The 23912-nt window shown below is 47.8% G+C and overlaps 3 protein-coding genes across 7 annotated transcripts; 1 reads left to right on the forward strand and 2 right to left on the reverse strand.

The window, feature by feature from the left end:
• On the reverse strand, positions 1-13476 carry DRAXIN (dorsal inhibitory axon guidance protein). Of its 4 annotated transcripts, none has more exons than XM_068658368.1 (7): positions 13232-13476; positions 6115-6593; positions 4464-4651; positions 3817-3928; positions 3352-3441; positions 3028-3117; positions 1-1016 (listed from the first exon to the last, which is right to left on the reverse strand). In XM_068658368.1, the coding sequence occupies exons 2-7, from the start codon at positions 6569-6571 to the stop codon at positions 904-906; spliced, it is 1050 nt and encodes a 349-aa protein (XP_068514469.1). In that variant the 5' UTR covers positions 6572-6593; positions 13232-13476; the 3' UTR covers positions 1-903. The 4 variants fall into 4 exon arrangements, with proteins under 4 accessions (XP_068514469.1, XP_068514468.1, XP_068514467.1 ...); XM_068658367.1 differs by lacking the exon at positions 13232-13476 and adding an exon at positions 12875-13160; XM_068658366.1 differs by lacking the exon at positions 13232-13476 and adding an exon at positions 9445-9570.
• Positions 13477-13634: 158 nt separating this feature from the next.
• Positions 13635-19338, forward strand: MAD2L2 (mitotic arrest deficient 2 like 2). 2 transcript variants are annotated; one of them, XM_068658376.1, is made up of 9 exons: positions 13635-13774; positions 15381-15432; positions 15676-15794; positions 16248-16319; positions 17146-17246; positions 17369-17463; positions 17580-17653; positions 18576-18668; positions 18838-19338. In XM_068658376.1, exons 2-9 carry the CDS (start codon positions 15393-15395, stop codon positions 18877-18879), a joined length of 636 nt encoding a protein of 211 aa, XP_068514477.1. In that variant the 5' UTR covers positions 13635-13774; positions 15381-15392; the 3' UTR covers positions 18880-19338. The 2 variants fall into 2 exon arrangements, with proteins under 2 accessions (XP_068514477.1, XP_068514478.1); XM_068658377.1 differs by having other exon boundaries at positions 13761-13785.
• Positions 19339-19793: 455 nt separating this feature from the next.
• On the reverse strand, positions 19794-23909 carry LOC137843291 (F-box only protein 6-like). Its single transcript, XM_068658370.1, has 5 exons — positions 23438-23909; positions 22699-22825; positions 21894-21989; positions 21423-21558; positions 19794-20712 (listed from the first exon to the last, which is right to left on the reverse strand). Exons 1-5 carry the CDS (start codon positions 23694-23696, stop codon positions 20566-20568), a joined length of 765 nt encoding a protein of 254 aa, XP_068514471.1. The 5' UTR covers positions 23697-23909; the 3' UTR covers positions 19794-20565.
• Positions 23910-23912: the final 3 nt, after the last annotated feature.

The following is a 23912-nucleotide window of genomic DNA, read 5'->3' on the forward strand; positions in this document are numbered from 1 at the left end:
TATCTATTGTAGCTTTATTTACATATCATGGAAACACACATGCAACATGTCACAGGATTTACTACAACGGAACAGCCTGTTCCTATCTCCTGTTACCAAAAACTTTATTTTTGGCTCACTAGGAAAACTATCACTTCCCCAGAAAGCTCCTAAAAATTATCATTAAAAATAACAGACTCGGCAGGATAACTAATGAGTGAGAGCTGCAGGCTGGGATGTCACATCCTTGCAGAAACCAGGTTGTTCTGCGGGAGCAGGAGAGGCAGGAAGGGATGGGAGTGGATAGTTCCAAAGAAGACAGGTAGGAAGTGGTAGTGTGTAACTGCTAGGGAATATCTGCCTGTAGCAGTGAACAAAGGAGGGAGCAAGAGCAATGTCAGAGGGTCCCCTCTCACCCAGGCAGTCAGCTTCCTGCTGATCCATCTTCATCTCCCATCTTTGTTTCCACCTGGAGGCTACAAGCTTCCTATCCTCTACGAACCTCCGATCCTTAAGGAGCATCTACGTTTCTTCTCAAACAACAGCTGAAAGGTAAGGCATAAGCTTTACCTCTCCCCCTTGACCTGAAGGATCTTTCATATCTTGCCTCTTTTGAGAGGAGGAGATGAAACTGCAGAACCTTTCCCTGCCAGGGCCATCAGACTGGCAGGCAGGATCACCTCCAGCCAACTGGGAGAGGGGGACCCAGGTCAAGGCCAGGTATGTGCTGAGGGAAGGGAGGGGGAATACAGTCCTGGTATGGGAAAGGCTGAGACCACTCTATTTATGATTAACACCAGCCTTGTTGGAGCCTGTCCTGCAGCTTCAGTCATTTCCTTGACTTTCTCTCTAATCCCCGCTGCTAGGTATAAGCGGTTGGACCCCAGCTACTGACCGTCCAGGCAGGAGACACATCCCACCCTCCTAAACATTAATGAATGATCCCTGCTCTCCGTTGGCCGACTCGGGCTCCACACAGCGCCCTTTCCTCCGGGTCACTCGTCGGTTCCGGTGGAATTTGGCGTAACAGCGTAGCCCTGTAGGAAAAAAACAAGCATGGTGAGCAGGAGGGACTGAGGCTTGTTACGGCAGTAACATCAGTTAGCTCCCAGCTTTGGTTCGTGACAAAACTTCCTGCAGCGGGCACAGCCCCAGGCCTGGGAAGCCTGGGTTGTGTCAAATGAGGTGGCAGAGGAATGGCTCACATGGGCAGGGCAGATTAATTCCTTGGCCCCGCTATTTATCCTGCTTGGCTCACTGCTCTGGTTCGGGATTCATTGGCTCTGGCAGAAGGTTTCACTGGCTTTTTGAAATACCAATGAATTATCCCAATTGTTTCCAGTGATTTTATGGAAGCCCTGCTTGGTTTCCCTCTATTACTTCCCATTACTGTCTAAGTGATCTCTCCAGTGGGAAATTACCATAGACTTAATGTGCAGCAGCAGTGGCTGGGAAGCTCCCTTTGCTATTTGTTTCTCTGAAGCTTCGGGAGAGGAGGGAAGAGACTGAAGCACTGGGAGGTCTGATCCAAAGCTCATCTCCTTCAATTTCTATACTATGGATGCTAGAAGTGATGGGTCTGAAGGAAGCCATGCGAGATATCTTTGATGAATACTTCTGGGGGAATTATTTGTTAAACCAAAACCAAACATCAGTACATAGTTTCCCATGGCAGTGGAAGGCAATGGGAGCCTCTGGTCAGGCTAACTCATTTTTTTTCTGGTACTGATATATCTTTGTGGTACCTATTATCTGCCTTTGTTACAACAGAATGCATAGATAGGGGGGCCAGACAGCAGACAGCCTACGTGCAAATAACTTCCATGAAAGCCTTGATTTTTGGTAGTCCAGGATCTGATCACTGCAGTTCTTGCCAAGAACTGAGTTATCATACCAGAAACTGCAACTCTACTTCCAGAGCAGACAGCAACAGTGCCAGCACCTCCAGAGAGGGGAAAGCCGGTGATTTATAGCTTCTGTAATAAGACAGCCCATAAACTGTCCTTGAGTACTTGTACACAGGAGACCCATCTGATGTCACAGGTCACTGAGCTGCCTTTTGGAGTGCATGCCCTGGGCTATGTTGAGATCAGGCTACCTTCAAGTTGGGTTTCTGCCCCTCATTACCAATCCCCCCAGGGCAGTTAGGCTTCCCAGAAAGAGAGCACACAAGATCAGAGCTCTGGCTCTTATCTAAGCATCTTGGCTGTCTTATCTGGACCTTCTGTCTCTGGGGATCTTTTTAGTGCTACAGAAGATTCACATTTGTCATCAACTTACAGCTAACATAAAAATAAAGCAGGGCCGGAGGCAGCACTCATTAGGCTCGCAGAAACACTTTCCTAGGCTAATCTATCAGAATATCCTCTGATGAGGACCTTCAAGTGTTGCATGACATGCCCAAGGTGAAGACAATCATTTAACATTACAGCTCCAGGAAATCAGTTGGTTTAACTGGATTAAGAAGTAGGTGAATGACCTGGTCAAAGTCACTAGGTACTTAAGACAGGTCACAATACTTGGCAGCCGGTGTTCTGGCAGACAAGACCCCGTGCCTGGAGCTGATCCTGAACATGTTCAAACTAAAAGAGTGCTTTCCAACATCTTCATAATGTAACTGTCTACTAAGGGCTGCTGTGGATTCTCCAGAAACAGTTTTAAGAAGCAGAAATCCATGTCCTGCCCACACCTCCTAAATTACTACAGTTTCAGTTGAAATTAAGTCAGAAAAGCCATAGTAAGAACAAACTCGTGTGAAACAAGGATAGTAAGACAGTTTCATAGCATGAGAGACTTCAAAGCCCCATTGAGGTGTTAATATACAACGGCTTCTTCTGTTAGATAGGTTTGCAGATATCAGGATTCTTTTTTTCCAATAGAGAAAACAAGATATCCTAGATGACTCACTGGTCATGTTGTGAGTCAGTGGCAGGGAAAGGCTAAGAACAGCAGAGCTGGCTCCTATTTTTGCCTGGAGACCACTATTCCCAGACAACTTGGCCAACTACTAAGCCAACTGGAAGCCGGGGAGTAAGAAGCTGAACTCACCTTCTGTGCACATGCAGTCATCGTAGCATTTGTTGTTAAGGCCTCGATTGTGTGGTTTGCAGAGGTGCTCACGCAAGTCACAGCAAGAGCCTGCAACACAGGAGCAAAGGTCAGGATAGCTGGTTTACTCCCCTGTAAACTACACCATCCACGACAGCTCTGTCTTACAGACATCATCTGTTCCTGCAACACACCCACAGAGCCTTTGCCCTCTGGGCATACCACTTTCTAACGGTATTAAAAATCAGGTTGCTTATATCAGAGCCTGGGATGGATTTCAAACAACTTAGTGTTTGGAGAAATGGCTATCAGGCTGATCCTCACCTGGGAGGCAGTCCAGGTGATGGTCACACGGCTCTCCTTCTGACGACACGGTTTCATTTCCACTGTTGGGGCTCTTACTGCGGCGTTTCTCTATGGAAAAGAATTGATGCTGGTAGAAAATTTCACACTAGTGTTTTTATTTTGGAGGCTACATCATTCTAGGGTGAGAACAGCCTTAAACTTCAGGAATCTGAACCCTAAACCTCTATAGTTTAGTCTTCTCTCTGCTTCTCAACCCTCTATTTAACCATTTTTCCTTTGCCCTCAAACTGTTCATCCAAAACAATAAGCATGCTGAAACAAAACATAAAATACAATCAGCATTATGCTTTTTTGCTCTTTTCCTGCCTCTATGATCTGATATCCTTCAGCAATTCACCTTCTATGAACACTAACCATAGGCAAAGACTTACAGAATGACTTCTGGGAAAGAGGATGGGGAGCTCAGCAATGTAAGTTTAGCACCTTTCTTTTTAGCTGATGGCCACATTTCTGGTTTGAGGTCCTCATAGTCTGTCCAGTCAAAGAGTGCCATATCTAAGGTGGGCATCACATCCCCATCTTGCCTGAGCCGGGCCTGCAAACCACAAGAAACCAAGGAGACAGTGGATTACACTTCTGTAGTGACATGGAAGCATTTGCAAATTTTCCCTGCGCTTTCAGACCTTAATGAGGTTTCATAATTCCCCAGCCCTCACCCCCACCTCGTTCCCTGCAGATTCTTAGCATCTCATTTTTCAGAAGAAAGGAGCTTTCTCTTGTTCCAGATGAAACCAAGAGGGAAGCTTCCACTGCTTATACGTGAGGAAGAAAAGCCACAAGGAGCATTAGAAAATGCTGCCTCTCCTGCTGAGTGCTACTGCTGCCTTTCCACTCCTTAAAGCTGAGTGAAGATGGCTAGCTAAGGGAGAGATAGGGCCTGGAAGAGAAGTGACTGAAGGAACTGTTCATGTTGTGCTTAGATGTCTCCAAGACAGAGAGCTGCCTCTGAGGGATGGCATTGGTGTTAGACAAGCACTTACCTCTAACTGAAAAATAAGAAACTGGACCTTAGCTGTAGGAGATTTCTGTCTGCATCAGAGGTACAGTGCAGTTACCCATTGTCTCTTTACCTGTGACCGTGGTGAGGTGGCTGGAAGAACAGGAGGCTCATCTGTTGAAACAACTAGCTCCAGGGCAGTGAAGAGCAGCGTGGTGGGAGTCAGACTTGTAGCGTCCTCTGCCTGGAGGTTTTGAAACTGTTCTTCAAAGCTTTCAGGCTTCTTGTACAAGGAGCTTGGCCCAGCATCGGGAGTCTTCCCTGCAGAGGACAACAGGCACAGCAGCATTAGTTTGCTCACCCCTCTCCTCTCTGCGTGCCATGGAAAATTTTGAGTCAAAGGAATCCAGACTTCACCCAGCCACTGCCTGGTTTTCTACCAGCCTGATCTGCTGTTGAGACCAGTGTAAAGCAGAGTCATGTGCTATTAAAGTGAAAGATCAGGCCTACAGTAGATGCACCTTGATTCTTACATGCTGAAATCAGACATATCTTCAAGAAAGTGCAGGTACATATATTTCTTACTTAAGAATTGATGGATTTCTTCCTAAGGAAAATGAGAATCTTCAAGATTTCTTGAAGCTATAAGCGTAGCATGTCAATTGTTTTAAGAACAATCCCTGTTGTCTGGTCCTGGGAATACAAAATGCACCTGTTTAACCATTTTTAAACCAATGGTTTAAACTTTTGCAAATTCCTGTAAACACATTCTTACTTCATTTTAAGAGTGGGCTCCTTCTGTCTAGCTCAAGTCGGAACCTACCTAACTTGAAATAAGAATAACCTTACAGCTTGATCCATGCTTTTGCAAAGTATTAATTTTAATATAGACCTTAACTTACACCTAAATATACAACTAAAGATATGAGGCCTGTTTTGTAGTCTGCAAATATTGCTTTGAACCAGCTTTGTTGCGTGCTCTTATATATTGCTTAATGTGAGTTGTTTAGCCAGTCCCCTGAGAAAACAATAGAGCTCTTCTTGCTGATGCAGGGAGGGGTGATAGCTGGAAGGCAGGGACACTGACACCCAACTTGTCAAATGGTGTGGACTGACACAGATTGCCTGGCTTTAATTGAACTAAAGATTTACCACACTGAGTACACCATACCGCAGAGACACACACCCACAACTTGACCTGTGAAGGAAAGCAGTCCCGGTCAAAAACTTTTAGCAACATTTTCGGCCATATTTTAACATAATTACTGCAATTTCACATGTGCAAAAGCTGTATTTTTTATAGTTCAGCAGAAGCACAGAAGAATACAAGCTGTGATGAAAAGAAACTGATCTTCAAGCTAGGCAGCTTTTTGTTGCTGTTCTAATTATTTCTAGTTCTGGTCATGTTTCGAAGTCAGTGGAGAGGCTGAGCATGGCTTGGAGATGTTTCTTCATAAATTGAACCACTTGATTAAAAGCCAACTAAACAAAGCAGGCCACCCCAAACCGACCCCCCCAGTCCTAGGAGCTTTCAGAGCTCTCCCCTGTAAGGCAAACCAGGTCATTTTCAGAAAATTGCAGCCAGCAGTAAAAACCTCCAGTTCTGGACTTCCCTCTTTTCTTGTGCCTCTTTTGTTTGGCCGATTTCTCCCCCAAGCAGGCACGCACCCCACACCCTCAGCACACCCATGTGGCTCTACCACAGCCCCAGCTTCTTGCCCTCACACAGCTGAGGCTTGTTTCATGTGACCCAACAACCTCAGCTTCCCTGCGAGCTCAAATACCTCTGTGGTGTTTCAGCCTGTCCCTGCGGCTGTGTCGCCGGTGTTCTCTGCTCTGCTTCTTCCCTCTCTCAGACCCAGGGGACTGGTTCTCCCTCTCGCGATGTGGGAATTCAAAACCCAGGAACACATCCTTGTCCTGTTTCAGGGCTGCTGGCTGTCCTGGTGCTGGTTCTTCTACGGCTGAAGCTCCGCTACCCGGCCTGAGGGCCTCCTCCACAGCCAGCTGCCCTCTAGGAGGCATGGCATGGGCCCTCTCTTTCTTGGCCAGGCCATGCTTGTGGTGGTGCCCGCTTCTGGGCTGCTGCAGCCACATCTCTTGGTTTTGAAGGTGGTTGTTGTTCTCTGGAACATTTTTTAGCTTCGTGCCAGGGTCCAAGGAGACCACAACGCTGATGTCAGAAAGAACCAGCACACACAGGAGAAGAAAAGCGGAGAAGAAGGTGGAAGAAGTTGCCATAATCCTGGGTGCTCTGCCTCACCTGTAATTAAAACAAACAACAACAAAACACATTAAGCAACCAGCTTCTATGAAGGCAACCAAAAATCAAACCTAGGTTAACTTAGATGACAACACTTAAGGTGTCCAGAGCTGGCAGAGTGCTTTTCCCTTCTCCGTTATCTCCTCTCCCAGCCCTGTTTACAGCAGCTGAGACACACGTGCAAGGCCTGCAGGGCTGAGAGGTCCCAGTTTCATGTGCAAATGAGGGCCATCAATCAGCAGGACATCTCCCTTTGATGGCTGACTAGCTCCCCTACCCTCCCATTCACAGCCTGCCATCTGAGGGGCTGCTCCTGCAGGCCTCAGCCCCCGAGCTGCCTGCACAGCACCAGCTGTCAGGCTGGGCCAGTTCGGTGCCAGGTTGGCATCCTGGGGCTGGCTGGCACCAGGTCTCCCCCCTCAGCTGGTTTCCTTTCGATGAAGATGTCAAGATGAACAGAACCGGAGACAGATGGTGGCCTCGCAGGACCAGCAACAGCCCTGAGCAGCCTGAGACAGAGAGGCGTGATGCGCACACATACTGCTGCAGGCTGCCTGAAAACGGTCAAGGGAAGAAAAAAACTGCAAATTTTGTGCTGATATCTCAGTGGAGCAGAAGAACAAATTTGCTGTCAGCAGAGCAGCGGATGCTGGTCAAGGGGAAGGAAAGCAGGCTGAATTTTCTTCAGCTTGTCCTGCTTCCCTCCCTGGCCCTGCACAAATCCCTTCAGCTCACCCACCAGGTGAGGCTCTCACTGGGAGGGTAACCGAAATCCAAAGAGCACTGAGACCAAGTCTCAGCACAGTGGCTAGAGTATTCTCATTGACTCTGCTTCACTGGGATATTTTCAAGGGTCTTTCTTCATCCCTGTGTTTGTGTTATGAGACATGGCTTTGGGATATTGCACAAGTTAGAAACTTCTCTAATTAGGTCATTCTTCCCTGCCCTTTCCCGCAAATAACTCAGCATTTTTAGTGAGCCTTTCACTTTCAGGTAGCTTTCTTGGACTGTCCCCCTCAGTCTGGGCAGCACGAAGGCATGCTTAGAGCCAGAGATCCCTGTGACACTCAGAAAAGCAGTCCTGTGCTTACCCTGAGAAATAATGTCACAAAGCTCTTCACAGCCCCAGCTGCTCACTCAATCCCCTCCTCCAACCTTTCCTTCTCTTTGACCAGCCATTGTCACTTGTGTCACCTGTGAAGGGGAATATCCTTCAAAGCCCATCTCAGTGTCTTTTTGTGGAGTTGACAGGAATCACCCTAAGAATGACCTCAGTCCTTCCTTTCCCCTTTTCTTTCAACCGCAGAAGTGCATCTGAAGCATTTTGAGTCAGCAGAACCTCTGCCATCATTGCAACCCCAGCTTCATGGAGCATCTGGAGGGCTTAGAGATGTCTCCATGCTCTTAACCAAAAAGCCTGCTCACTCATCCACCAGCAGATTCTGCCTTTACAAGATGCATCTCTGCTACTGCTTAGAGACTGGGAGCAAAATTTCAGTCCAGACCTCCCCGGAAAGAGGGAGGCAGAGCCTGAAGAGCAGATCTGTCCACTGGCCACAAAAGACAAACTGCTAGTAGAGGGCTGATTTGGGAGGTGCCGAGTAGCTCAGTTCCAGAAGACATAACACTAAAAAATGACATTTTATTGGCAGCTACCTGAGACAAAGGAAAACCAGACAGACAGCTAAATCTATTAGCAGAGCACTTGAAGGTCCTGCTTCAAAACCAGTGTAACAAATAGCAGCCAAGCAAAACCCAAGCTCTGCATCCACATTTTTTTTTCCCTCCAAGGATTTTCTCTTTAAGAACCAGAGCAAACCAGCTGGATCGAGGCATCACACTCAACAACTCAAAGAGCTGGAAACAGCATCTTCCCTCTCCATCTACAGGCAAAGTGCCAACAGGAGAGAACAAGTGCGAAGAAAATGCGAGGCAGGTGCCTCCAATCTCAGGCACACAGACACGGCCCCTTTGAAGACGAACCTGACAGACACATTAGCAGCAGATCCTAGTTTCCAGCAGGAGCCAGAGAACAGCTAGATGCTGCAGGGCAGTTAAACAGAAGGTCTGCTTCAAAGTGCAGGGGGCATTCGTTTAAGCTGCTCAGCTGGCCTGTTGGCATGACACAGCAGGAAAGTGCAGCCGGAGCACACGGGTTGCCTCAGCTCTGCGCTGGCTCAGAGGACAGGCTAACACGACGCACGGCTGTCGCTGGGAATGCTGCATTAATAATGCACGTAAATGACTAATAACGCATTAATAATGCACCTGGACTGCACTTTTGTCAGGGGAGCTCTGAGCTGTTTGCCCAACCAAAATGGACCAGTTTTGGTACCTTCTATTAATGCAGCCTGTGCTAGAGGGACAGAAGTCCCAGCCTTCTCTTAAGCAGGTGTTTCTATGCTGTGATCCATCTGTAACTGCAGAAACCTCTTCCTACCTCCTCAGCTTTTCTTGCCCTAAAACGGCTGAAAAATTCACACTTCCACAAGACAGCTAGATGACAAAACAACATCCCTGGTTCCCCTCCTCAGTGCTCTGGTCCCTCAGTTTCTAAGTACTAAAGCAAACTCCACCCTGTCCTCTCTCAGGAATGCAGTGCACAAAAGATGTCAGTGCTAGCCCAGGACTTCTCACAGCAACGTTCTCACTGTGCTGATGCACCTTTTCTATAAAAGGTGAAATTCTGCCCTGAGCGAGGCATTTGTCAGGAGGAAAGGAGGAAAAATATCTGCTCTTGTAAGGAGATGCCTTTCCCAAATTGCTCTAACCCAAACATACATTGTACCAAATCCCCAAATCATCTTCTTAGGGATAGTGTATTAATAAAGGAAATAGCCAACGTACTAACCTGCTCCTGCAGCTCTCCACAACACCAGACCTGCACCCTCTTTACTTAACCCAGCACTTTGCACTTCCTTTATATGCCCTCAGGATTATGAACCACCTGCTCCTTGAGGTAGCAAATCTGCCTACTAGCAAGGAAATGTGTAAAGCAAAGATAAGGGCTTAGAGCTACCTGGGGTGCAGGCTCAGGGCTGATGAATGAGTTGCAGTGCTGTCTCTCAGCCAATACTTCTGATCTATTTTGGGTTAGTAGTGGATAGTCACAACCCTGTAAGGGAAATTAAGTTTTTTTGCATCTCGGGTAATTTTCCCCGTGGGCAGTTTCCTTCTGTGGACTCACTGATATAATTGCTGTTACTCTGCTCTCTGCTTGTAATCCTGCAAGGCAGCCAGGGACTGAATGGGTACCCAGAAACTTGGCCATGTTTTCTCCCTGTAAACAGAGCTTTATCACCTTGCTGTGGAAGCAGGCTCTGCTGCTGCTGCTGTATTTGTTTTGTATTTGACGAAGTGCTAACATCAGATCATCATGTATAAATCTGACTTAAAACAAGGTACCTGACAGTCCTGACTTTAACCTTTCACATACATCCTTCATGTCACACCGAAGATGAACAACACACTTGCACACAGAAATAGAGAATATGGAGATCCTTTATCACCACAGATGATGCAGTTTCTATGCTTCAGACGAACCCAAGCACATACTCTGGGCCAGATTTCTCTTTGGCTCTGATAACCTCAGACTTTGGCAGGAGTGCTTAAAGATTTCCTGGACTCCAGATAACCCCAAGCTGTAGCAATAGACAAAGTGTATGTGCATCTACATGGGTGTTGTGTGTATGTGCGTGTGTGGCACAGATGACAGACAATAAAGCCAGCTTCGTGTGCCAGGCTCTCTGTAAATAAGAAGCCATAGGGTGATGGATGGGCTTGGGAAGGCCTGGAGCAGAATGGAAGGGGTAGGCTCTATGGTGGCTGACATGCAGAGAGCTGGCTGGAGCCAGGAGGATGGCATTGTGCAGATAAATGAGATTTCACTTCCCTGCTGGGTCTCTTTCCATCTGTTTTTCTGTTTCTGGAGGCAAATGCTGAGAAGCTTCATACATAATCTGCCAGAAGACCCTCCCATTTCCAAGGGACACCCCCCCACACACAGTTTTCTAGGGTCTCCAAAAGCAAACAGGAAATTTTATATGCATCCTTCCCTTTTCTTCCCCCAGGTAAAGATATCGCTTTCTTTATCTCCAACATTTCTTGCACACTCACTTTGTAAATGATATTTTTTTTTTCTGCTGCCTCAGACATATTTGGGACGATGGAACAGCAAAGTCCCCAGATCACAGATCTCCAGTCCTTTTCATTCCCTTTTCAGAGCTATCCTCCTCCTTTCTTAGGTTGCTTGTATCCATTGTCACCTTTCCTCCCCACCCTGCCTTTCATACTTAACTGATTCCAGTTTCCTTGTCCCTCGTGACTGCGCTTGGTGTGAGAGACTTTCCTTCTGCAGATATTTAGGCTCAGCTACTTGAATCCCACCATCACCCTTTGAAATGTTTTCATTTTGCTGGTTTTCTCTCACTTTTTGCCATCACTGAACAGCACCCTGCTGTAGAAAGGGCTAAATTCAGGTTTATTCCATGCACTAATGGCACAAGAGACAGGACACAGGCTCAAGCTTGCAGGGGGTTAAGCAGTAGCTGTAGTTACCCCTGTGCCTCCACAAAACATCTCCCCAAGGCAGCCTGTATCCAGTGCCCACTTGAAACGTGTCTCGTTCCCCATTAGTTGGTGGGCTGGGACTGGGACTCCCTTTTTGCTGCCACACTGGCCCAGGTGCTCCTGTCCTCTCACCGCTCAGCTCTGGCTGGCAGACCATGCTCTGCCCTCCTGACCCCCGAGCACCAAAGTGGCTTATTCACGCAGCACAGCCCAGGAAATGCCCTCTCCTGCAGCCCAGACCTGTGAGGAAGCTGGCAGCGTTACACCAGCCAGTAAGTCACCCTAAGCTCTAGCTCCCTAGCTCTGATGATCGCTGGACACCTTGCAAATCCAACAACTCACTGCATGCCTCTCACCTTGAGCCGCAGCTGTGCCACCCTTTCTCCTGTGCCTGCCCTGACCCAAACAGAGCGCTTCCCTGCTCGCAGCTCAGTGCTCGGACAGGGAGGGTGCAGCCTCTGGGGACAGAGCAGCCCAGCAAGCCACTGTTTTGAAGTGGAAGAGAAGCACACGAATGAATATGCAGTACCCTCTGCTCTGCTTCCCTCGGGGACTTCACAGAGTGGCTGACACAGCCATCACAGGCAACCTGCTATCAACCAGAGGCTCCTCTACCCAATAATGAGATTAAAATAGCAATGAGGCTGAGATTAGCATCCAAGATATAGTCGCTTGCTGTCAGCGCGGCAGAGAAGACTCTCCGGCTTAATGCACAATGCCTAGTGACAAATGAGACACAGTCAATAGCAAAGGTCACTGCTCACCCGGCTGGAAAGCACCCGCCGGTGTGACGGGGAGGAGAGGGGCAGGTTTGGCCCAGTCCTCACTGTGGGGAGCGGTGGACGCGTCCCCAAGTGGCAGAACAGTTAGGCTGTGCTTTCAACATTGTTCCTTGTGTGTCGTTCTCACTTTGAACCAAAACGTGTAGGATTAATGCCTCCTTCTGCAAGGGAGAGGAGATGGAAATACAAAACCATTTCCATTAAATCCTCCGGTTGACGGAAGACTTCAGGTGTGAATTGGATAAATGTCACTTAAATCCTACATGATGAATTACCGGCTGTAATAAGCCATTAACTGAAGCCAAATTGATTTAATTCAGAAACGAGATCTCACTTTTATCAACAGAGGAAGAGCGGAGAACAAACCCGTGGGCACTCAGGGGCTCGGCAGACACAATGACGGGGGGAAAAGCTTCCCTCGCCCCTCGGCCACTTTGCTCAGCTCCGAGCCGGGACGTACCCCGGGGAGCTCAGCACCCATCTAGGCAAACGGCGGTGCCTCTGGTGCCAGGGCAGGGACCAGCCGTGTCCCAGCCGTGTCGGGAGGGAGGCGCACGGCGCTGCGCATCCTGCGCCCCGAGGGCGAGCGGAGCAGCGGGACAGCGAGCACCGGGAGGCTGCTGCCCGGCACGGCGACAATAGGCACATCCGAAGGGACCTCGCACCTCGGGAGGGTGCCCGGTTGTCCCCCAACCCCCCGGCTCCCAGCCCCGCGCGATGCCGCCGCCGCCGCCACCCGAGGCACTGCGAGCATCCCGGCGGCGGGGATGGGGATCCCCGACCCCCCGGCCTTTGTCTCCTCCGGGGCGCACGGAAAGTGGGGACGTGCCGCCCTCCCCTCGCCCCCCATCCCTGCGAAAGCAACGGGGAAAAAAAAAAAAAAAAAAGAAAAAGCTCGGGGGAGCATGGAGCATGCAGCCCGCTGCCTACCTGTCCGCAGCTCCTGGCGTGCGCCGAGCCCGGCAGGCAGGGCAGGGCCGGCAGGGGCTGTGCGTGCAGCGGGAGGGGAGGGGAGAGGGTCTGCGGGGGGGGGCAGGGGGTGTGCAAAGCCGGCAGGAGGAGGAGGAGGAGGAGGAGGAGACGATGGAGATGGGGGGGAGGCAGTGGGGGAATGCGCGGAGGAAGCGGGGACGCCGGGAATCCCGGGGGAGCGGGGTGCAGGGGGGGGGTGCGCGGTGCGGGGGCCATGGTGCGAGGGAGGCGGAGGGGCGCGGGGGCTGCCGGCGGCAGCGGGGCACACAAAGGACGGAGACAAAGGCGGGGAAGCCCCGGCCGAGCCCCGCTCACCTGCCCGCCGCCGCCGCCAACGCGGGGGGGGCCGGCCCGGTTGTCCCGCTCCCCGCAGGGAAATCCCGGCGTTAGGGCAGCGGGGGGCGGGCTGCAGGCGGGCCCCGCTCCCTGCAGCCCCATAGCGGCGGTGGGGGCAGCTGCGGGACGCGGGGACCCCCCCCCCCCCACTGAGGGACGGGGACCGGGCTTGGGACCGGGACCGGCAGCGGGAGCAGCCCCGCGCCCCTCCTCCCGGTTTTCCCGCCACCAGGGGGCGCGCCACTTGCCCGCCGCGTGACGTCACAGGCGCGCGCCGCCGCGCGGCCGGCAGCGCTGGGCACCGGGCGGGGGCGGGCGGCGGGAACCGGGGTCAGCGGCGGGGCCCGGCCCGGGGCTGGGCTGGGCGGGGAGGGCACCGGGCACCCGGCACCCCTCGGCCCGGCACGGCTCGGAGCGGCTCGGGGCTGACCGGCACCGCGCTCCCCTCCGCCGGGCACGGTGCGGCACGGGGCTGGCGGGCACCGGCGGTTCCTCGGCGCGGAACGGGCGGCTGCGAGCCCGGTAGGAGCCCGGTGGGGGTCCGCTGGGGGCTCGGGGGGGGCTCGGGTGGGAGCGGCGGCACCTCGCACCGTGGGCGCGGGGAGGCAGGGAGAAAGGCAGGTGGGAAAAAGGCTCGGAAAGGGCGAGACCGGGGCATCCCCGGTAGCCGTGCGTGCCCTGAGGCTTTGTCCTCCGCGGGGCCGGCCCCGAGAGGAGGAGGAGGAGAGGAGAGGAGAGGAAGGCTCCTTTGGGCTTCTCCGTTCTCTCCTCTGAAGCCGTGCAAGGGGCAGGGCGCGGTGCAGCCTGATCCGAGAGGCCTGTGCTCGTTTCCCCGGGCTGGTGCAGGAGCCTGCGTAAAGGACAGCGCTGTCAAGATGACAGATTGCCAATTACGCGATGCTCCTGCCTCCCGTGCTGCGCTTTTCTTTCCCGAATCTCGTCTCTGAGGGGTTTGCTGGCTCCCAAAAAGCATCGTGAAGGACGTGCAGGCAGCCTAGTGCCTGCTCCTTGCTTTCTGTAGCCATCTCTCAGTGCGCTGCGTTATGCTGGGGAGCTGGGACTGCTGCTGCTGGGAAGGGACCCTGTGAAGAAATGAAATGCATCAAAAGGAAAAACACTGAAAGGAATAGGTGCAAGTCTGTTAGGGGCAGCGTTGCTCCGATCAGTTACTGATTCGAGTAGGTTAGAGTTTGCATGCATGGAGAATGACTAAAATAATGAAACGCACTAAAATTTGTGATAGGAAATTATCCGCATTATAGCCTGAAACATGTCAGGTCCTGATGGTGGTGTATAACAAACTGTTGGAAAGTTGAGCCCCAGCATCTGCCGATTGATTGTTGGTACATGATACTCACGTTGGCTACTGATGTGCTGCCCTTGTCACAAATTCCTGCAGGACAAATGCCAAATTAATTATATGGCTGTGCAGGGTTTGTATTCCTTGGGGTTTGAGAGAGGCTCTGAGGCTGTTGTTAGTGGATAGCAGATGGGTACCTGGGTTGGGTAGGTGGAAGGTGCAGATCCTGACCTGAATATTTTGTGGTGGTGTGAGAATAACCCCATAAAACTGAGATCTTGTGCCATAAGAGGATACAGAGCCTAGAAAAGGGGTATGTTCTAATATGTTACTAGAACATTTATGTGGCTTTTAAATAATAAGTAGTGTTCCCTGTGCTGCTAAGAAGTGGTTGTCTAAACTTGGCTAAGTCGTAGGAATTTTAAATCCTCTGTTCTTAACTGCGTCAAAAAAAGAAGGGAGACAATGAAGAGCTGTGAACAGGGCAGATTTTTAAAGTAAAACACTATTAAAAAGAAAGATCAGAAATAAAGTTATGTGTAACTATTAATTTGAGCTGTAAACCAGAACACACCAAAGACGCTGTCTTCATTTTTTTGCACTATGGGTGACTTTTGACTACATGTTGCTGGTCATAAAGGGTGCTCAAATCTTTCACAGCGGGTCTTTGGCTTTGTCAGAGCAGTGTTTTTGTGCTTGTTTCTGAGCATAGAGGGCAGTTTGTTGGCCTGAGCTCAGTGGCAGCAGGGAATCGGATGGCTCCATGAGCTGACTGTAGTAAGACTGGAGGAGCCGGGGGATAAATGCTCTTTCTGTGCTGCCTTTCAGGTTCTGGGCAAGATGACCACACTAACACGACAGGACCTTAATTTTGGGCAAGGTAATGTGTTGTGTTATGCTGCAAGCTGCTGTGCTTGCAGGATTTCTTTTTGGCATGTGAGCTTATGGGATTGGTGTTGGAGGATTGTTGTTGGAGGATTGTTCTAGCTCTAAATTTCCTGAAGCTTGGTAGGAGGTGAAATTCATGCAGGAAAAAAAAAAATCTTTAAAAATTTGCTATGAATTAAAAAAAATATAAAATTCCTAGTGCTCTGCAACCTTCAGCATTACTTTTGTTTTTCAGTCGTTGCAGATGTTCTTTCAGAATTTCTAGAGGTGGCCGTTCACCTTATCTTATACGTCAGAGAAGTTTACCCTATTGGCATCTTTCAGAAGAGGAAAAAATACAATGTACCTGTCCAGGTAGGAGAGTTTCCTGGAAGATGACAGCCGTGCAGATAAGCAAAATACCAGCAGTCAGTTAACGCTTGCCAAACTAAATCACTTCTAAAGTTTGTTTTAACAGATAACAGTAGAATGCTTCCCGTTTTGTGCAGTGACATAACATGAAAGCATGCTTCCTAGGAGATGGTTCAGTGATAAGTGGTATGCTACAGTATATGGTGCATGCTATGTAGGAGCTTCCAAGCTAGCGAGAGCATTGGGAGTAATATAACTGTGTGGGTTCAGTGGTCTGCTTCAGCTCGTTAACCCTTCCATGAAAGAATGAGTGGTGTAAATTGGCAAGTTAGTTGTGAAAAATTCTGTTTCAAGTGTGACTGGAATCATCACGCTTTTATGTTGAAGTCTTCCCGTTTAGCATTGGCCTAACTCACATAGGAACACGGCTCTGACTCCTCACTCTGTTTGCTACAGATGTCGTGCCACCCAGAGCTGAATCAGTACATCCAAGACACGCTGCACTGTGTAAAGCCACTGCTCGAGAAGGTGAGATCATACCAAGGACCTGGGCTGGCCCAACGTACTGCAGGGGTTTTGATACAAAATAAGGAAACAAATACTGCCTTAATTGCAAAGCTTTTATTACATATTTACCACATAGAATATGCTGGCTTATAAAGGAACTAGAAAAATAAGAATAACATCCATAACCTTTCATCGTAGTTAAGGCGCTGTCTTGCTGCTGAATATTGGCATTTAGTTGCATCTAATACATAAACATGAGGCTTCATTTCTATATTTTCAGTTACATCATCCTACGCATTAACTTAAATGTATCTGAAAGCAGAATGTTAGGTTTAAGCACCCATCTGGCAGAAGAATAGTTTGAATGCTGGGCTGTAAGCCGGAAAGCGAAAGTAGTTTTGAACTCTAGGTTTTGTGAGGGAAAGATATGACCATATCAAACATTTCAGAATGTCAAATGCTGGCAGGGTTTTCATTCTCTGCTCTTTACAGACATCACGCTACATCTAGAGACTGGAAATAGGATGGTTTTATGTTGTCCATTGCTGAGTGATGCAATGAGATGACTGCGCACTTCTTCCTTGGTTCCAAAGCACTATTTAGTGAATTTCATCTCCATATGGCTTTGAGATAAGCTATCAGTTCAACATCTATAAACAAATAGCTTTGCAAAAATATTTTTTCTAATAAGCTAGTGTCATCTGACACTGCTCAAGGCTTAGATAACTGCTATTGCTGCTCCACAGCAGGTGAACATACTGCCACTTTATCAGAAGTGTAGCACGCTGGGGGCAGAAGACAGCTTGTTTTAAGGAAGTGCTTTTTCTAACCCTATTTATTCTTGCAGAATGATGTGGAGAAAGTTGTAGTTGTAATCCTGGATAAAGAGCACCACCCAGTGGAGAGATTTGTCTTCGAAATCACCCAGCCACCTCTCCTTTCCATTAGGTAACGTTTCCGTTAGTGCTTGCTCGTGACATTCAGCCCCTGCACCTGTAGAGATGTTCTGCAATCAGTTACAAGCCTCAGTACTTTGCTGTATGCCAGTAACAACTGCTGTCTCCCAACAGTTCGGAGTCCTTGCTGTCCCACGTGGAGCAATTACTGCGTGCCTTCATCCTGAAGATCAGTGTGTGTGATGCCGTGCTTGACAACAATCCCCCAGGTAGGCAGGTCCATACAGCCTGAGAGCATGGATTTGCTCAACTTGAGTTGATTATGGGCAGTGTCCAAGCTGCTGTTAGTTTTCCCCTGCTCTGTAGGCTGCCGTTTTTCTTGCAGGTTGCACCTTCACAGTTCTGGTTCACACACGGGAGGCTGCCACACGGAACATGGAGAAGATCCAGGTGATAAAAGTGAGTGATAGCAGTGGCTGCCTGTGTGCGGGCAAACTGCAGAGCAAAGAATGGAAATTGAAGAATTTTGGTATCGCTAAGGTTAAAGGGTGCTACATTGCTAGTTTTGTGATGCACTTCACAACTTTGTTTTGAATGCATTAAAGAGTTTTCAGTGGTGAAGTGACATTTACCATGCACCAGCTGCAGTTCAGGTAGTAGCTGCTTTGATATCTGATTTAGACTGTAACAATATTTACTGCTTAACGCCAGCTCAGTCACTTAAAGTACTCTAATGTACAACATAAGTATGTGAAGTAACAAAAAAAACAACTCATCGCACATTCACCATGTGTAGATGGCCAGTTACTAGCAATAAACTAGCAAGGAAAGCTAACATTAAAATTGTGGTTTTCAGGTGCACAAATACATTTATCTTGCAGGAAAAGGTTGTGTAGATCACATCTTAAAGCAAGATAGATTTTTTGTGTGTATCCTTGCTTAGGAAATAGGGAAACTTTTTTTTTTCCTCCAGAGACAAGTTATTTTATGTCTTAAGGCACAATATATAAGGCATGTGAAATATGTATCTTTTTTTCCAAATTCTGCTCTGTAGTGCTTAGTAACTGGAACTGGTGTTATAGCAGGACAGCCTTTGAATTTGCAAGGTAAGACAGAAATCAATGCCCTGAACATTTTGGAGTTACAGTTAAATACTGATATAATAAATACATGAAGTGCAAGCTCAATATAGATAAGTATAATGGGTTAATAGTGTACTTTCAGGCTCTAACTGAAAATGATGATATTCTGGGTCTTGGGGCCAAGCATAATAGCAAGAACTTTTAAAATGTATGGAGAATTCTTGAGTTACCTTCAGCATCACCATTTGTCTCTTCCCTCAGTCACTGGAGCTCTCACTTACTTGTTGTCCTGCCCCTAGGATTTCCCGTGGATCCTTGCTGATGAACAAGACGTACACATGCACGATCCCCGGCTTATTCCACTGAAAACTATGACATCCGATATCTTGAAGGTGAGCAGAGCATTCTGGCCCAAGAGGTGCCTGAAATTGGATGTAATCAGAAAACTTTTCGTATTAAAATAGGGAACCTGGGAGAAGGTACAAACTCTTTAGCCTGTTGCAGGCTTCTCTCCATTCACCTACCCATCAGACAGAACTGACACTTGTTTCTCTCCTCCAGATGCAGCTGTATGTCGAAGAACGAGCCCACAAAGGCACCTGATTCCATTCCTGCAAGCCTTGTCCAATCTTCCAGTGGAGCAAGATCTCTCACAAACCATACCAGTCTCTTCAGCTGGCCTTCTGGATGAATGTAGAGCAGCTGCTGCCTCTTTATTTCAAGTGCTCTTACCACTGTATATAGAACTGACTTGGAATGTGGAGCCAGAGCCTGTTCCCATGTACGCTCGTGTGTGAGAGTGAGTATAGGTTTCATTACAGTGAATCCCTGGGTGCAGGATGCAGCTGACTGCAGCGTGCAGTCAGTGCTTTGTACAAATCCAGTTCTTGCCTTAAATAGGGCATCTCCATTGCACATGAGTAGTGATATACAGGGATCTGTTGTATACTCCACTAGAGCAATGGTCTTATACCAAGGGTGAGTGAGGCCTTATGTAGCGTTTGTCCACTGTGACTGTCCTAAGTAGTCTTCAATAAATATCAAGTTTTACCCCAGCTGAAATAGGCTGCGTTCTGTCCATACCAACCTTCCCTCTAGCAAGAGAAGTACTTTAATTTTGTGTGGAGGTTTGTATTCTATATGGAGCTTCCACCACTTTTCCATACCTTCTCTAGGACATAGCCAGGACCCATGTTCCTATGAAAGCCGGGACTACTATGGAGAACCTTCAAATATGAGTGGCATTAGTAGCATGTTGGAACGTGTCTCTCCAGCAAGGACACTTGTCAGATGTCCTGCTTAAAAGACAGCAGAAAAGGGGAAAAAAATACTGCTATCCTACTTTTATCAAAGGGGATGGAAGAGGGCGTCAGTATTGTCTCTGCTTATACAGCGGTGGAAGGAATGGTTCATGGTATATTTGGGTTGAGTTTATTGGGCAGGTAAATTGGTAAAAGCCAGCAGAGCACCTCCCTGCTTCCTCAAAGTAAAAAGCGCAAGAACACCGCATATCCAGGTTGTTTGCTGCTTGAACGTTTTATATAGGGTTAGACTGTTCTGTACAAACCAAGAGCTCAGTACAAAGGTAATATGGAAAGAGCACAGCACAATCAAAAGGCACTTAAGATATAAGGTATCCACCCTAAGGGATTCCTTAACTTCTTTTTCTCTGTTTATTCAAACAATGATGGGCTGTATTGGACAGGGAAGGCGTGTACCATTTTGATCATATATACTTACAGAAACTATAAGGAATGGGCTATCTTGACAGCTTCCTTATGCTGTGGAAGGGCTGATATGAAAGATACATATTTATATATATAATTAAACAAACAGGAAAATACAACACAAAACAAGTCTGTCTGTAGCAGAGCCTTTCAGAAAAAGGATTAATAATCTGAATGGATACATTTTAGCCTTATCTTTCATAAGGTGAAAAAACAAGAAAGGGTTTCCATTTAAGATTACTATGTCCTGGTGCTACAGCCAAACACTATTAACTAAAGATAGTTGTTGTATTTAATTGTCCTAGTCTTCCTCCTAAGGAAGGGCACTAGTAATTGCCATAACATCCACGGTGCAGGAGGAGGACAGACGAAGACAGAAGTCCTTCCAAAGGGCTGGGCCTGCAGAAGGTCTGCTGTGAACAAGGAGTGCTAGCTGCTTGTATTCCAGATCAACTGTGCAAAACAAAGCCAGGACATTCACCCAGAGAGTACAGACAAATAAGTGCACCTGAGACCACCTGGTTACAGTCCTGAGGTAAAAAAGAACACTTATATTGTGCCTTTACAATGATGTCTGGGGTCCAATGGTGATGCTGCTGTTTGTCACTCTGATTCCATACCATCCTGCCCAGAATTGAGTGTCTTGGCCTCCATGTTGAAACCAGATGTAACGAACTCCGGCTGGATAATTGTTGAAGGTGTGAGACATCTGTAGAAAAAGAAAATGCTTGTTACTTTGCCTAAATAAACCAGCACTGACCTTTAAACTAGGACAATTACGGTAAGAAAGCCTTGGTCTGAGGAAGGGCTCATTCCAAAATATCTTTTAAAGAAAGTGCATCATACCCCTTTTTGAGGGAGGAAAAAATAAAAAGCCTTATTTAGATGATTAAAGGGCAGAAGACTAAGTCAATCAATGTTGAGCTTGATTCTTGGGTACAGCATTCATTTGTCATATAAGGAACAACATAACAGGGAATCTACAGCCATCCAAACCAAGCTCAACATGTTTAGCAATTTAGGAAAAGTAGTGTCTGCAATACTTACATCCAAGCAGTATTTTTTAAAATTAAATTTTTATTTTCAACACAAATAAGAGCTACATGTATGCTCCCATAACTCAGCTTAGACAAAAGCTTAAGTGAAGAACATACACTTGAAGAGACTAAGTAGAAACATCACAGAAGCATAGGGGGGAATACTCTTTAGGAAACCTCATGCACCTACAAAATCAACCTCGATCTTTCAGTGTTTCTTCAGCACTGTCAAGAGCAAGAACTTTTTTATATTTTATCTTGAGTTAGAAGAGGCTGAAGAGCAGAGAAAGCAGGGCCAGTTGTGACTTTTAGCCAGGTAAGGTTTGAAAGATGCGTGTCTTAATCTTGATGTAAAGCTACTGTCTGGAGAGCTGCTGCTTACCTCTCTCCACGTTGCATCGCTCCACTGCTCTATAACCACTGGCTCAGGATGGAACTCTGCAAGCACGATGTAGTCTTCTGAAAGCAGCCTCACTGTAAGTTCATAACGACACCCACAGTCAAATCTGGCAGCGTACCTAAAGAGGCAGGGAGTAACGAAGAAGCCAGGGTTGTGTACACAGCATTCAATTTTCCTTAGCCTTCAGAAGGAGTCTCCAAAGTGGATCGAGGAAAGGAATGTCATACCCATAGTTATGGAGGAGTTCTAAAACTTCCCATTATCTTTCTATTCACAGGATAATCATCTTATAGCCCACTGAATAAACTTAGATATAGTCTATGCCTTACTCAAGACTTCCAGATCCCAAAGGATAAAGAACATATTTTATAGCATGAAAAGCTTCAAAGGCCCAGCTTACATCTAGGTCATAATGGCAGAAATTCTATGCAGAATTTCAGTGCACACACTTACCAGTCCTTGACTATGATTTCAGGCCGTTTCTCATCCATCAGCTCGTTCCAGTATCCTTCCTTCTTCAGGGTAATAAGTTGAGACTTAAAGCACGGCCTGCAACAGAAATAAAAAACAACTTCATAAAACACATCGCTCTCAACATCCATAGTTCCATTTACATCCTTGCTTTTGCTAAAAGCTCACCCAGACCTTGAGTGCCCACAAGGCTGATATGGCTAAGACACGACTTTTTCCAAAGACAGAACCAGCAAGGAAGCAAACTGGTTAGCTTCACCTCCACATAAAAAAAATAAACTGGATTAAGAAGTTTCTGTGCTTGTATAGCATATGTTGCTAAAACGAAACTGCTTACAGGTTGTAAAAGCAGTAAATCCTCCACTATTAACAGCTTGCAATAAAAGCTGTCAGCATGACAAATGCACCAGACACTCTTAGGGGTTAAGAGGTTTGACCTTGTGAGGTAAGTGCATCTGATCAGTTCACCAGACCTTAACCTCTGCCCACCACATTTGGTGGAAGAGAAGCAGGGATCCCACATGATAATGATCATAGACAAGATTACAGGAAATTCCTGGTAGGGACAGAGAAATTTAGCACATGATGTTATAAAGTAATGCCTCAGAAGTATGCTGAGTATATAGTCTCTTTAGAGTAGCTAGTACTAAAGGTTGAAATTGCCTTCATTTTCCTACAGATGGATTAAGGTTCAGTGACCTACTTCAAGTCCTCCAACCACAGTGCTTTTGTAGGCAGAGGAAGAACCAGCTTTCTTCCAGCACCAGATCATAGGAATAGTTCTTACCCATATGAAGTGACAAAGTATTTGTGTACTTCTGGGTCTGGTATCTCTCTTCCAAGGGGTCCAGGCAGATCCTCAATCTTCCAGCTATCTCCCTCATTCTTATCAAGTTTCCAGTGCTTAAAGCTTTCTAAAAAAAAAACACATAAAAGTGAGAGCTAGGGCCTCAGATTAGTTTTGTACACTATCCCTGCTTGCATTAAAAAGTCAGCTACATAAAAATACCAGAAATCTACTTTGATTAATAGTCAGGCATGCTGTATCTTTTCCACAGCTAAAAGTGACCTCTGTCACTATGTAGTCATTAGTTTGTGGTGGCTGTCAGCAGCTACAACAATTAGTAGCAACTTTTTGCCTGTATCAGAAACAGGAAGTCAATAATGAACTAGAGCAACTGCAGTCCTTTTAGCTGCTTCTTGAACAAAAGGAAAAGACATGTCTGCCTGATTATTTAGTCCATTGGGTTGATAGTTTTATTGCTGTATCATCCTTGCCAGTCAGTATCCACAGTGCTGAGGCCTTAGTGACTCACAGATTTTTTTCTGTACTGTCACAGATGTGCATTTATCAATTCTTTACTTGCCCGTGATAGTTTCACTGTTTACTCATGGATCTGACCCAGGACGGACCCATCAGAGGCAGGCCAGCCCTACACCGCCAGCAGTAGCTGAGTAACGCAGGACTGACTCATTCTGATTGCTGGGAAATGATCTTAGCCCTCTGCTCTGAGTAGCGAACAAACCTTCAGCACGGGGATTTTTGATTAAGTTTCTCTTCAGGTAGCACAGCATGTAGAAGACCTTCCAGTCGGAGACGCTCCTGTCCAAAGCCTGGACGTAGAACCCTTCGCGCTGGCACTTGCGTTTCCACAGGGTGGTCAGGTCCACCACGTAGCGCCACTGCGAGCACACCAGCCTGCAGCCGTGGATCAGGTCCCGGGCCGGGAGCAGCGACAGCAGCTCCACCAGCACATCCTCGGGGAGCTCGCAGATGGTCGCCATCACCGACACACCTCAGCGACGAGGGATGCGAGCGCTGGAAGCCTCCCAAGCACCTGCAGCGCACAGACCGGGCTGCGTTCGTGCCGGTTACCGGCACATCGGCCACACGGGCTCAACCCACAGCCTCAGGGAGGCTCAGGGAGGCGTCCCGGCCTCGCCGCCCCTCACCGGCCCCACCTGGGCTCGGACCGAGCCTCCTCCGGACGCGGATGTGAG

Source organism: Anas acuta, chromosome 22, assembly GCF_963932015.1.
Source record: "Anas acuta chromosome 22, bAnaAcu1.1, whole genome shotgun sequence".
Taxonomy (NCBI): domain Eukaryota; kingdom Metazoa; phylum Chordata; class Aves; order Anseriformes; family Anatidae; genus Anas; species Anas acuta.